The following is a 13,146-nucleotide window of genomic DNA, read 5'->3' on the forward strand; positions in this document are numbered from 1 at the left end:
CTGCCCAGGCGGGTCTCGAACCTGCGGGCTCAGGCAATCCACTCACCTCAGCCTCCCAAAGGCGCGGAATGACAGGCTGAGCCACCGAGCCCGGCTTGCTGTCCTTTTTTCTTGGCTTGTTTTCTCAAGCTACAATGTCTAGGAGCCCTCGCCCGGACCTACTGATCTGTGACTTTTTAATACATATATGTTTGTTGATTATTCTTATTTAGAGATGTTTCAGTGCTTTATCCTGGGGTCAGAAGTGATAGAATCCAGGCCCCTGGGTATGCGAGGGGTGGCAGGGTGGCGAGAAGAAACCTCTCGGCAGCATAGGCTTGGTGACCTGATCATAGCTCACTGTGATCTCGACCTCCTGGGCTCAAGTGACCCTCCTGCTTCAGCCTCCCGAGTAGCTGGGACTACAGGCACGCACCGCCACACCCAGCTAATTTTTAAAATTTTGTTTTTGTAGAGCAGGGTTGCATCATGTTGCTCAGGCTGATCTCAAACTCCTGGCCTCAAGCAAGCCTCCTGCCTCCTTGGCCTCCTAATTTCCCCCTCATTTCTTAGTGCTGTTATGATTTCATTTTTAACCCCTGCATTGCAGGAGAATATTGGGAGACCGGGCCTCCTGTCATGAACTAGAAGCCAGCGTTACTTTTTTTTTTTTTGAGTCAGAGTCTTACTCTGTCGTCCAGGCTGGAGTACAGTGGCACGCTCATGGCCACTGCAGCCTTGATTTGCTGGGCTCAGGCGATCCTTCCACCTCAGCCTTCCAAGTAGCTGGAACTACAGGCATGCGCCATCCTCTCACCTCGGCCTCCCAAAGTGCTGGGATTATAGGCATGCCTAGGGCTTGTGTCTTAATGCAGCTGGTGCTTGAGGTTGGTGGTGATGAGCCTTAATTAGCAACAAAAGTGTGGGTTTGCTATACTTCAGAAGGAGCAGAGACATTTTTATTTATTTATGTATTTATTTTTGAGACGCATTCTTGCTCTGTCACCCAGGCTGGAGTGCAGTGGCAGGATCACAGCTCACCGTAGCCCCGACCTCCTGGGCTCAGGCGATCCTCCCACCTCAGCCTCCCAAATGACTGGCACTCCAGGCACGTACCCACCATGCCTAGCTAATTTTTTAATTTTAATTTTTTTTTGTAGAGATGAAGTCTTGCTGTATTGCCCAGGCTAGTCTCAAATCCTGGGATCAGGCAGTTCTCTCACCTCAGCCTCCCAAAGTTCTGGGATGACAGGCGTGAGCCACCACATGCAGCCTGAGAAAGATTTCAGCTACTTGGAATCACGTAGACCAGGTTTTTAACTGCAGCTCTGCCCATGCCTGGCTCAGCCGGGGCCACGTGATTCCTGGAGCTCTGCACTCCCTGAGTCGTGCCCTCTGAGGCCCGTTACCCACCAGCTGGTGCTGCTGCCTCCACTCTTGGCCCTGCGGTCCTCAGGTCTTCACCTCTCTGCGGGTCTGGTCACGACTCTCCATCGGGCCATGTGCTCTCTTACCTGCTCTTCCAGCACTTATTCTCATTGCGATTGTGTGTTTACTATATGATGGCTTATTTGACAGTTTCTTTCGACAAATATTTTTCTTTTTCTTTTTTGAGTCGGGGTCTCACTCTGTCACCTACACTGGAGTGTGGTGGCACAATTGTGGCTCACCCCAGCCTCAACCTCCTGGGCTCAGGCGATCTTCCTGAGTCAACCTCCCAAGCATCTGGCACTACAGGTGCACACCAACACACCCAGCTAATTTTTTAAAAATTTATTGTAGAGACAAGGTCTTGCTGTGTTGTCCAGGCTAGTCTCGAGCTCCTGGGCCCAAGCAGTCTTCCCACCTGAGCCTCCCAGAGTGCTGGGGCTGCAGGTGTGAGCCACTGCGCACAGCCGACAAATATTTTGCAAGTATTTAATGAATATCCTGACTGTAAGCCTCATGAGGGCAGAGTAAGGACTGGGTTGGTCTGGGTTCCGGATTCCCTTGACCACCTGCTGCCAGCTTAGCCATCAGGAGCACTTAAATAGCTGCTGGACGAACACAAAACAGAGCTGGCAATGTCTCCCGGGGTGCAGGCCCCACTGAAGTCAGTGTGGCGCTGGGCCTGCCACAGCCTGGCCGGCCGCTGTCTGCACAAACAGCTGCTGTGGACACAGACAGGCCCAGTTCTGCTTCCCCACTCACAAGGTTGGTGACCCCATGTAGGCGCGTCATGCCTCTGACTTGTGTTCTGTGAAATGGAAAGAATAGCAACCACCTCCTCACAGTGCCTCTGGAGTGTCCCTGTGACAACGACAGTGAGGCCTTCGGCTTCCAGCTGTTGCTCAGGGTGGGGGCACTGTTGGGGAGGCTTCAAGGGACCAGGCGGGGTCGGAAGGCTCCACAGAGAGGTGTGGGGAGACGCTCCCCTGACACCAGGGCCGTCCTGGCCTCTGGGCACCACACTCTCAGGACATGCAGGCTTCCAGTGTGTTGGCTCTGTTGTGAAAGAACCATTGGGAGCATCATGACCGTGTGTCCTCGAATAGTTGAATCATATTCAGCCAAATCAGACAACCTGTCAAATACCATAAGATGCCTGTTCAGCAAGGGGCAATGTCAGCCTAGAGTCCAGATGTGGTGCTCACAGTGGCACTGTGTCCCTGGGATCTGTTGGGGGTGGCAGCTCTGCCCTTCCAGCCCGTGCCTGGACTCAGCGTTCTGTGCAGGTGGAACAGGCAGGTGGCTACAGGAAGCCTTTTTCACGTCTTCTGATTTACAGAGTTGAAAGAGTCACGTGTGAGTGCTTGGCACATGCAGTAAACCTCTGTGCAGGAGCGTGGGAAAGCCAGCACGTCCAGCCCTGTGTCTCACGTCTGGGTTCTCTTACTTACTTTTTGGCCACGTTACCCTGACTGTGCCTTTGCCAAGAAATGGTTTATTTTATGTAGAGGCAACCATCAGCATTAATGCGAATGTTAGTGGAGAAGGGCTCAGACCTACTGTGACCAGTGGTGTGCCTTTGTTCCAGGCTCAGCAGAACAGCCCCTCGTCCACGGGATCTGGTACCACCGAGCATTCCTGCAGCTCCCAGAAGCAGGTTTCCATCCAGCATAGACAGACACAGGTAGGTATGGCTGTGCTGGGCGGTCGGGGCCCGCTGGGCTCCCTGGCTTCATGGTAGAGCTAAGCCTGTGTGTCACAGCCAGAACTCGCATGATGGTGAAGCCCTGGGGAAGGGGCCTTAGCCCCTCGGGCTGTTCTTCACCCCCTGTGTCGGTAGCGGAAACGCTCCAGCCGAGTCTGCAGCAGAGGAGAGCACAGTGCATGGAAGGCCTGGCCAGGCTGGCGCGGCAGCTCAAGCTGTGTCTTGTGGAACTTGGGTTTCCTTAGTCAAGTTGTCTGTAAACCCAGGGCCGAATCACATGATCTCAGACAGCAGAGACAAGGGGGGACCCAGAAAAACCCAGAGTTATCTTTTGGAGGGCAGACCCCTTGTGGTACTCTCGGCATTTGTTTCCTCAGATCAAATGATCAACCAAAGCTTTTATCTACAAGTTTTGAGAAGGTTGTGTCATGATTTGTGGAAGAAACGTCCTGAGTTGTGGCCGAAGGTGACTGGTCCTTCCACCATGACAACGCACTGCCCACACTGCACTGAGTGTTCAGCCATTTTTTACTAAAAACTGCATGATGCCCTCCTGATTCGTCTGATCTCTCCCCGAGAGACTTGTGTTTGTTTTCCTGGATGAAAAAAGTTCTCCAAGGAAAACGTTTTCCCCATGTGAAAGAGGCGAAACAAAAAACGGCAAGAGGCACTAAAAGGCATCCAAAAGGATGAGCTCAAAAACAGTTTTGAGCAGTGGAAAAAACATCTGGATAGGTGTATTGCATCCAGCAGAGAGTCCTTTAAAGGTGACTGGAATTTGAACATGTAGGAATAAATACACAATTTTTTATAAGTAAATTCTGGGGTTTTGGGGTCCCCCTCGTACTGAGCTGTGGTTGCGGTTGGCTTTCAGCAGATGTCAGTCCTCTTGTGAGTGGCAGTTGTCATTTATGCCTTGCACATGCTTGCTTCCTTGCAAGACGTGGCTGGACTCCACTAAGAGGCAGTGTGCTGGTGTGAGGGACTCACAGCCTTCAGACACTCTTCAGTGGGGCGGGGTGGGGGAGCAGTGCTGTTTGCTCTGGAGTCCCCGCTGCAGGGTGGAAGGCACAGGCCCCACTGGCAGCGTTGAGTTGGCCGGGTCGAGACTGGGTCTCCTTGCGGCCTCTTCAGTGTGGTCTTCAGATGCCTGGGGACCGAGAGGCATCGCTCAAACCCCAAGAGCTACCCAGGTTTTATTTTTACTTCGTTTTGAGTTGGAGTCTCATTCCATTACCCAGGCTGGAGTGCAATGGCCACTCCCAGCCACCGCAGCCTTGACCTGCTGGGCTCCAGCGATCCTTCTGCCTCAGCCTTCCGAGTAGCTGGAACCACAGGCACGCACTACCATGCCCAGCTAATTTTTGATGTTTTGTAGAGATGAGGGCTCGCCAAGTTGCTGGGGCTGGTCTCGAACCCTCAGGCTCAGGCAGTCTACTCGCCTCGGCCTCCCAAAGTGCTGGGATGACAGGCTGTGCCACCGAGCCGGGCCTACCCAGGTTTTCATTGTCTTGGGACCGGCAGGACATGGCCTCCCCACCGCCTGCTCTGTCTCCACTAGGTGGCAGGCGTGCTCTTTGGGATCGGCCGAGTCCTGTGGCTTCCTTTTCTGTTCACAGTTCTTTCCATTTCGTTTCGCACGTTCCTGTGTTGTTCAGTGTACACTAACGTGAGGATTTGTGTACTTGACTCCAGAATGAACACGCGTGTAAAGTGCAGATGTGAGGGGCTCCAAGATGCCGCTAGGGCGTGGGGGTGGGGGAGAGGCAGGCTGTGTCTCTTGTGCCCTGCGGCTGTTTGTGCCGCAAGTGCCGGTTCTGTGAGTCCGGTTCTGTGAGTCTATGGCCAGCTGACATTAGGCCTAAATCTGCTCTGCCTTTGCCTCTGCAGTCTGACCTCACAATAGAAAAAATCTCTGCACTCGAAAACAGTAAGAACTCGGACCTAGAGAAGAAGGAGGGGAGGATAGATGACTTGCTGAGAGTAAGTAATGAAGTGCGGTAAGAGAGTTCTTACGTGCGTTCGGATTAAGTACATGCCGTCGAAACATGAGAAGTTAAATAAAAACCATTTGGCTGTTTTCCTTTGACTCACGAACTCTGAGTAGGAGTCTGGGTGATACCTACATTCTAAACACGATCTTTAAATTAGAACTCTTACAGTTTTTTAATGTTTGAGTTTATACCAGAGAAGTAGATACATGGAATGTTGTATTTCATCTACAACTGTGGAATAGGTTTGACATTTTGTTTTCGTATTCCAGATAAGTTATTTTAATGTTACTGAATTTTTTTAAACTATTTTCTTTTTTTTTTTTAATTAGAGTCTCACTCTGTCACCCAGGCTAGAATGCAGTGGCATGCTCATGGCCACTGCAACCTCAACCTGCTGGGCTCAGGCGATCCTTTCGCCTCAGCTTTCCAAGTAGCCAGCATTACAGGCACGCATTACCACGCCCGGCTAGTGTTTGTGATTTTTTGTAAAGACGAGGTCTCGCCAAGTTGCCCGGGCTGGTCTAGAACCCGTGGGCTCAGGAAGTCCACTCGCCTCACCCTCCCAAGGTACTGGGATTACAGGCTGAGCACCAAGCCTGGCCTATTGAAGTTTTTTATATTTACAAGAGAAACTTTTGAAATACCTAGTCTGGAATTAGGTACCTCTGAAAAATATACCGTGGCATTTAAAAAATATATTCTGAATATGCAATTCGGGATGACCGGCTCATTCTTTTAAGAAAGTAAAAAGCACTATTGTTTTTCTGTTATGAAAGTTATTCATGCTCTTTAGAGAATGCAGAAAAATTTGTCACCCCAGTTCCGTTAACGACGACTGTTTTCTGAGTGGAATTGGCCAGCCTCTGTGTCTGCTCCAGTGATGTAGGGAGGCAGGTGTGGTTGCTGACCGACTGACTGGGCCTCAGAGCCTGAAGGGCCAACACAACCACAGGGCCACATCTTTGCTTTTGTCGCCTTTCCTTAGAGGCCTTCTGGGCATACTTTTGTGAAATAAAGGGATCTGTTTGGCAGTAAGGATAATAAAAGCCACCACATGCGTGGTTCTGTGCCCTTCCGAAGATGTTTAATTAATAAAAGTATAGTGTAAGGTTGTTTGGTCTTACTCCCTGTTATGTAAAACCTGCTGGCAAGCACACTGCCAAACTGTAAGTCTGGCCCGTATGGCAAAGTCCAGTTTGTTTATGTTGTTATTAAGTTATTGCTTGTCGTGTTTTACAGGAGAGTTTCTTATATTTATAGGTAGCTTTATGACCAAGTTTCAGTAATTGACTGATTTCAGAGCTCATTAACAGTATTTAAAAAAAACCAAAGTAGTAATTTTTACATTTTTGCCTTTTTGTTTCACCTGTTGATAGACTGGTGTATTTTTAGTAATTATTTTTCAGCAAGAGTGTGTCGGGGTTAAGTTTTCTGTGTGCTCACAGAGCTGAGAATGCTTTCTCCTGTCCTTGCACGTAAAAGCATGGGGGGGGGGGGGTTCTGTGTCACATCTGTTGTCTGGTGTAGCACACATGCCCTTTTAATTTTTTTAGCATTTAATGTTTCAGAGAAGTTCGTGACCAAAGGAACAAACCCTGTACTCTATTACACTTTGCCTGGTATATCTATATGTGGTCTTTGTATTTTTTGTTCTGGAAGTACATAATTATTGCTTTCACCCTTTTTTTCACATTTTTTGTTCTGATCATGCATAATTATTGCTTTCACCCTTCTTGTATTGGTTTCTTCTTTTGTTCCTAGCCTGATTCTCTGGTTTGTATCCTTTACTTCCAACACGTTATGCCTCATTTTAATGTGCCTCATTTTAATGAATCTCGTCAAACATTCACTTTGTCTTCATATATTTTTTGCAGTTTACTGAGGCGCATGTGAATCTTGATTCTGTTATTTACAGTTTTTATTAACCCACTCTTTTGTTTTATCTAGTCCACTTTGTTATCTCGCCCTGTGTATTCTTCAGGGTTTTGCCTCCTGGTTTAGAGATATCATGTCTTTTTACATTTTACAGAGTACGACAAAGAAGTATTCTAAAACGTTCTTTTGATTTCTGTAGATGATCATTTTTACTGTTTTCAAGCTGATATTCTCTTTTCTTATTTGTGTGTTTGTTTGAGTCGGGAGTCTGACTCCGTCACCTAGGCTGGAGCACAGTGGCACAATCACAGCTCACCTCCGCCGTGACCCCCTAGGCTTTAACAGCTCTCCTGCCTCCGTCTCTTGAGCAACTGGGACTACAGGCACGCACCACTACACCTGGCTGCCTTTTTGATTTTTGGTAGAGATGAGGCCGGTCTTGAACTTCTGGGTTTTAAGTGATCCTCCTGCCTCGGCTTCCCAAAGTGCTGGGATAACAGGTGTGAGCCACCACGCCTGGTCTTATTTCGTATCTAGAAATGATTCCTTAGGCCTGACTTTGTTTCCTTCGGCTCCGAGTGAGAAGAGCCATGTGGAGACTCAGGGCCTGTCTTGCGTTGTTGCGTGGTTTGTTGCTTGCATAGACACTCGCTCCCAGTTGCCTTCATTGCTGTTCTTGCTTACTTGGGTGCTGGTCGAGTTGCCATCTAGGACTTACAATGAAATAGTTACTGTGGGCTCAACTTCCTGCCACATTCCAGTGTCTGGCAGGTTTGGGTCCAGAGCAGTTCTGCGGAGCTGAGCAAGTACTGTGGGCGTCCTACCCCTTCACCGTCTAGCCGTGTTTAGGAGGGTGTAGAAACCTCGCACCTACTTGCTCCTGCCTGTTGGACGTCAAGTGGTGCTGCCTTGCATTTTCTGGGGCCTCACCGCTGCCCTTGGCTGCATCGTCTACTGGTGGCAGTCGCCATCTTTGGGTACAGAGCAGCACTGCAGGAGGGCGATATCAGAGAGGACGGCAGAATGGCACTGCTATGGTTCACGTGGGCCAGGAGTGGGTCTCGAGACGGTCTGGAAGATGGCCAGTGGGGAGAACCACAGGTCACATCATCTTTCAGGCAGACCCAAATCCTTCACTGAGCTTCTCCATTGTGGGGGGATGCTGTCTGGGCCTGCAGGAGGGATGCTAGCCAGCTGCAACTTGGGGCGTGAACTCCTAGAGGCATTCCTGCCGGAAGCCACCAACATTTGGGATTCTTAGGATTTCAAGTAAACCGCTGGAAGCTGATGGGTTCCATCCATTTGATTAGAGATTTCTGTTTTGGGGGGTTTTTTTGAGTCAGGGTCTCACTTTGTTGCCCAGGCTGGAATGCAAGGGCACACTCACAGCCACCGCAGCCTCCACCTACTGGGCTCAGGCGGTCCTTCCCCCTCAGCCTTCCAAGTAACTGGAACCACAGGGAACATTCACTTTCCAGGACTAGACAGGACTTCATAGAAACCTGAGAAGATTTCCCCATGTAACTGCCTCTGCTAAGGTGGTTCGTGGGACTCTCTCAGAGGCTGCCGGGAGAACTTTATGCTTGTGAGGAGAGCAGAAGCGCTTGGAGGTGAAGGCTGGTTCATAGGGTTTGCTTTAACAATGAGGCCAGTCTGCATGGTGACTCATGCCTGTCATCCCAGCAACTGGAATTGGGCAGGATTTTCCACTGACCACACTTTGCTTCTCCCTGTAACCAGTCTCAGCTAGTCTTGCACATCAGATGCCTGAGCTATCACAAAATAAAATAAAAATGTACAAACCTGCAACGAATGTCGAAAATACGTGTTAGGGGTGATTAAGCACTTGCAAGAAAACGACAGAACTTTTTAAAAACCACATAATGTTCTTCAAGTTCAGTCGGGAGGTGGAGACAAGAGGATGGCCTGAGCCCAGGGTTTGACACCAGCCTGGGCAACATGGCGAGACCTCGTCTCTACAGTAAATCAAAAAAATTAGGCATGGTGGCATGCACCTGTGGTTCCAGGTACTTGGAAGGCTGAGGCGGAAGGATTGCCTGAGCCCAGCAGGTCGAGGCTGCGGTGAGCGGGAGCATGCCCTTACATTCCAGCCTGGACGATGGAGGGAGACTCTGACAAAAAAACAACAACAACAAATGAAGCTAAAGAGACAACAAACGAGTATCCTGGAATATCTTCCATTTGTGCTTTTCATGGTTTCAGAAACATTTATATCACTTACTTGGGAAATAACAGGTTTTTCTAATAATTCAAGTAAGTTGTTATAAAGTAGAATTGTTTGCCAAGAGAGTAGAGACCTTTTTGTTGTTGTTTTTTAGCACAGGAATAAATCAGGAGTTGCGAGCATTTGACTTTGGGTTAGTGGTTCTTTCCTTCTCTATTATTGAAGGAAGCTTGAATTTTTTAAAGTTTTTGTTCATCCCCTAGGCTTCTGACCACAGCCAGTTTATCTGTGTATTTACATTGTGGCATCCTTGAATCAGGACCCTGTTGGCTAGTTTGGTCTTGTGTGGGCATGGGTGTGCCTGGCATCTCTGGTGAGGAACATTTGTGTAAATTTGTTTCTTTTTCCTGAGAAGTAAAAATAGAAAACAAAGAACAAACGAACATGAAGAACATTATGTGGTTTTTAAAAAGTTCTGTCGGTTTCTTGCAAGTGCTTGATCACCCCAACATGTATTTTCAACATTCACTGTATGTTTGTACATTTTTATTTTATTTTATGACAGCTCAGGCATCTGATGTGCGAGATAAGCTGAGACTGGTTACAGGGAGGAGCAAAGTGTGGTCAGTGGAAAAACCTGCCCAATTCTAGTCACCCAGTTTATCACTAACAGTAAACGATATGTTATCACGCAAGAATAAAGAAATCACTTATGTTTTTAAAGCCATAGTTCCTCTTTCCTCTGTGAACCTTAATTTTTCTTTTGATTTAATAAAAGATATAAATAATTTTTCTCTTTCCCTAGAAACTGCTTTCCTGTTCATCTTGTCTTCCTTGGAGCTAATTGTAAAAATTGTCTTTCCATTGAAGGCCAACTGTGATTTGAGACGGCAGATTGACGAACAGCAAAAGGTGCTGGAGAAATACAAGGAGCGGCTAAACAGATGTGTGACAATGAGCAAGAAGCTCCTTATAGAAAAGGTTGGTGAATGGCACAGCCTGGCCCTGCACGCCAAGACACCTACTGTGTGTCACTTGCTGTCAGCTTCTTTTTCCTTACCTGAGACCAAAGTAGTGAAATGGGCATTTTGGGAAAAGAATTCTCAGTATTTCACAGTGAGAATCTCCTCCTGGCACAGACACCAGACCAAGCGTCCTAAGTGATGATTTGGGACTTCCTTTCTGGCTGGGCGGTGCTGACAGGGCAGCTGGTCCTAGCTGAGGTTTGGGGGTGCTGCGCTCCTGGATTACATTCTTCCCACCAGCTGAAGTGAGTGTCCTGTTACTGTCATAGTGGAATACTACTCAGCAAGGAAGAGGAATGCACCCCACTCGCACTGCAGCCAGCATGAGTCTGAGGGGCAGGACAGGCTTCTGCCCTCAGAGGCTAGCAGTCTACACGAGAGTGGCAGGGCCTACACTCCCACTTTCTATTTTATTTTATGTTATGTCCAAGATGTGGGGTTCAATTCAGGGTTGGGTATACAGATGTTCACCGTGCAGGTACCCTACACTCCCACTTGCGGGGAAGCCCGTTCAGGCGAGCAGTACGCATGCCGAGAAGCCCACTGACGGGCATTCCGGGCAGGCAGCGAGCCAAGACAGCTGCAAGGGAGAGGGTGATGTGTTCTAGACCAGGATAGCGAACGTCACAGGCGGATGTCGCCCTAACCATTGTCTCTCAGCACTTTGTTCTTTGTCTTTAAGTTCATTAACACGGTGTTTACACTTGCAGTTAATACATTCAGTGGCTGTGTCTCCTCCCCCAGCTGTAAATACCAGTTTCCCCCCGTGCTCTGTGTGTCGCGCTCGCACAGTCCCTGCCGTAGAACTGGCTGTTACTCAGTGTTCACTGAATGAGTGATGTGCCCAGGAATCAGGAGGACGTGAGGGGCCTGAAGCGGGAATTCCAAAGGGAGGCGGATTTGTCCTCCAGTGTGTGAAGGGCTGCTCCTGTGAGAACCCAGAGGGGCAGCAGAGACTTGTGGAAGAGGCAACTTCCCTGGGAGTGTGTAGAGTGTGTTTTGGTGCTTGGCGGGCCCCCTGGCACGCGCTAGACCTAGAGAAAGGGCTCGGGAGCAGGAGTTAGGCATTGCCGTTGTCCAGATGTGAGACGAGGACGGGCGGGCAGCCTGGAGGGACTTCCAGGGAGGACCTTGCCGTCCTCGGGTCCCTACCCCGCCTGCTTCGTGTGAGCCGGAGTGGCCCTTCCAGGGGTGGCTCACTGTTCCGAGGTCATGTGTGCCTGTTCAACAGTGTCTTTCCTGGTTACCCTCAATCTTTTACTTTCTGAGAAGCGTCTTTCTCCATGCTCATTGCATTACATTTTTGTCTGTTTTCCCCAAGTCAAAACAGGAGAAGATGGCGTGTAGAGATAAGAGCATGCAAGACCGCCTGCGACTAGGCCACTTCACCACCGTCCGACACGGGGCCTCTTTTACTGAGCAGTGGACAGATGGTTACGCGTTCCAGAACCTCATCAAGTGAGTGTTTCTCCACGATAAATGGAGACTTGTGCGGCTGCTTTGAGCTTATGAGGTTTTATGCAGTTGTAATTATCAATAATCCTAGTCGTGGTGGCCATCTTTTCGTTTCTTTCATTTTTAAATTTTTACTATTATTATTATTTTTAGATACAGGGTCTTGCTCTGTCGCCCCCACTGGAGTGCCATTGTGCAGAAGAATAAGAGTCACTGGCACTAAGGAGGAAAAATCGGGTTTGAACTGATGTCTTAACACATTCACGACCGGCAAATATTTCACTTTCCTAATACTGAGGGCAGGTGAAAACAAAAAAAATCTGAAGCTGGTTGCGGCAAACCTTTGTCATTAAGCACAAGTGAAATGATCTTTTCTAAATTGTCACCTTTTTCACAATACAGCTGAGAGTTGCAGACATATCCAGAATTTGCCTAAGATACCACTCTGACTGCATTCCATACTTTGTATTTTTATTCATATTATAAATTGAATATATATAATATATATTATATCTATATTTCTTTGTTTACATCATATCATTACATCGCTATCCATCTCACTATCACTAATAAGTTCCTGGATTCACTTCTGACCTTGGAAATCTCATCAGCATATATTTCTTCATTTTCTTAATTATGGTAAATTATTTTTAACATTGAAGTGTAAAAGCCCTGAAATATCAAAATACAAGTATACAACACTAATCGCAACAAAATGATGACCAACTGACAGTTTTTACCAGCTACATAAATCAATAATAATATTGCACAGTCAATATTAGATAATTATCTCAATTAACTTTCTCTCTCCCTGCCTCACTATTCATTTTCAAGCAAAATATAATCACACATACGTATGACAACATTGCCGCATTCAAAAACAGAATTTGCAAAGACATAAATTCATGTCAGCGGCAACCAGGAACAGGATTTGCAAAGATGTAAATTCAGCGATTGCGAACGATTTGTTAATTCTATAACAGATTTTCATGAGGTGTCTGTTGAGCATTTATTCTGGATCCATGAAAAAACGAGAGAGGCAGGAAGCCAAGGAAGGATTTTCTCTCATCTTTTCTTTTGGTGTTGCGGCTCACTCTGTTGCCAGGCTGGAGCACAGTGGCATGCTCACAGCACCCCACAGCCTCGATCTCCAGGGCTCAGGCAGTCCTCTTGTGTCAGCCTCCTGAGTAGCTAGAACGACAGGCGTGCCATCACACATGGCTAACTTTTTTTTTTTTTTTTTTTTTTGTGGAGATAAGGTCTCGCAGTGTTGCTCAGGCTGGTTTTGTACTCCTGGGCTTCAGCAATCCTCCCGCCTTGGCTTCCCAAAGTGTTGTGATTACAGATGTGAGCCACCATGCTTGACCAGAATTTTCTGAGGTATAAAACAGAGTGAAACCATAGGAGAACCTTATAGGGCCTGTCCCAAGACCCTCTAAGGATATGACATTCACTCATCAGGGGCAGCCACTTCCTTGGAGGCGGCAGGAACCAGCCTGT

At 48.0% G+C, this 13,146-nt stretch overlaps 1 protein-coding gene across 1 annotated transcript in view; it reads left to right on the forward strand.

The window, feature by feature from the left end:
* TLK2 (tousled like kinase 2) overlaps positions 1 to 13,146 on the forward strand; it is an 83,920-nt gene that overhangs the window by 36,681 nt on the left and 34,093 nt on the right. The window contains exons 7-10 of the mRNA XM_008073173.2: positions 2,996 to 3,091; positions 5,003 to 5,095; positions 10,037 to 10,147; positions 11,513 to 11,649. Of these exons, the coding sequence (XP_008071364.1) occupies positions 2,996 to 3,091; positions 5,003 to 5,095; positions 10,037 to 10,147; positions 11,513 to 11,649 (437 nt within the window). The remainder of the gene's footprint in view (positions 1 to 2,995; positions 3,092 to 5,002; positions 5,096 to 10,036; positions 10,148 to 11,512; positions 11,650 to 13,146) is intronic.

This window comes from Carlito syrichta, unplaced genomic scaffold, assembly GCF_000164805.1.
Source record: "Carlito syrichta isolate Samal-C Ts95f unplaced genomic scaffold, Tarsius_syrichta-2.0.1 Scaffold315709, whole genome shotgun sequence".
NCBI lineage: Eukaryota > Metazoa > Chordata > Mammalia > Primates > Tarsiidae > Carlito > Carlito syrichta.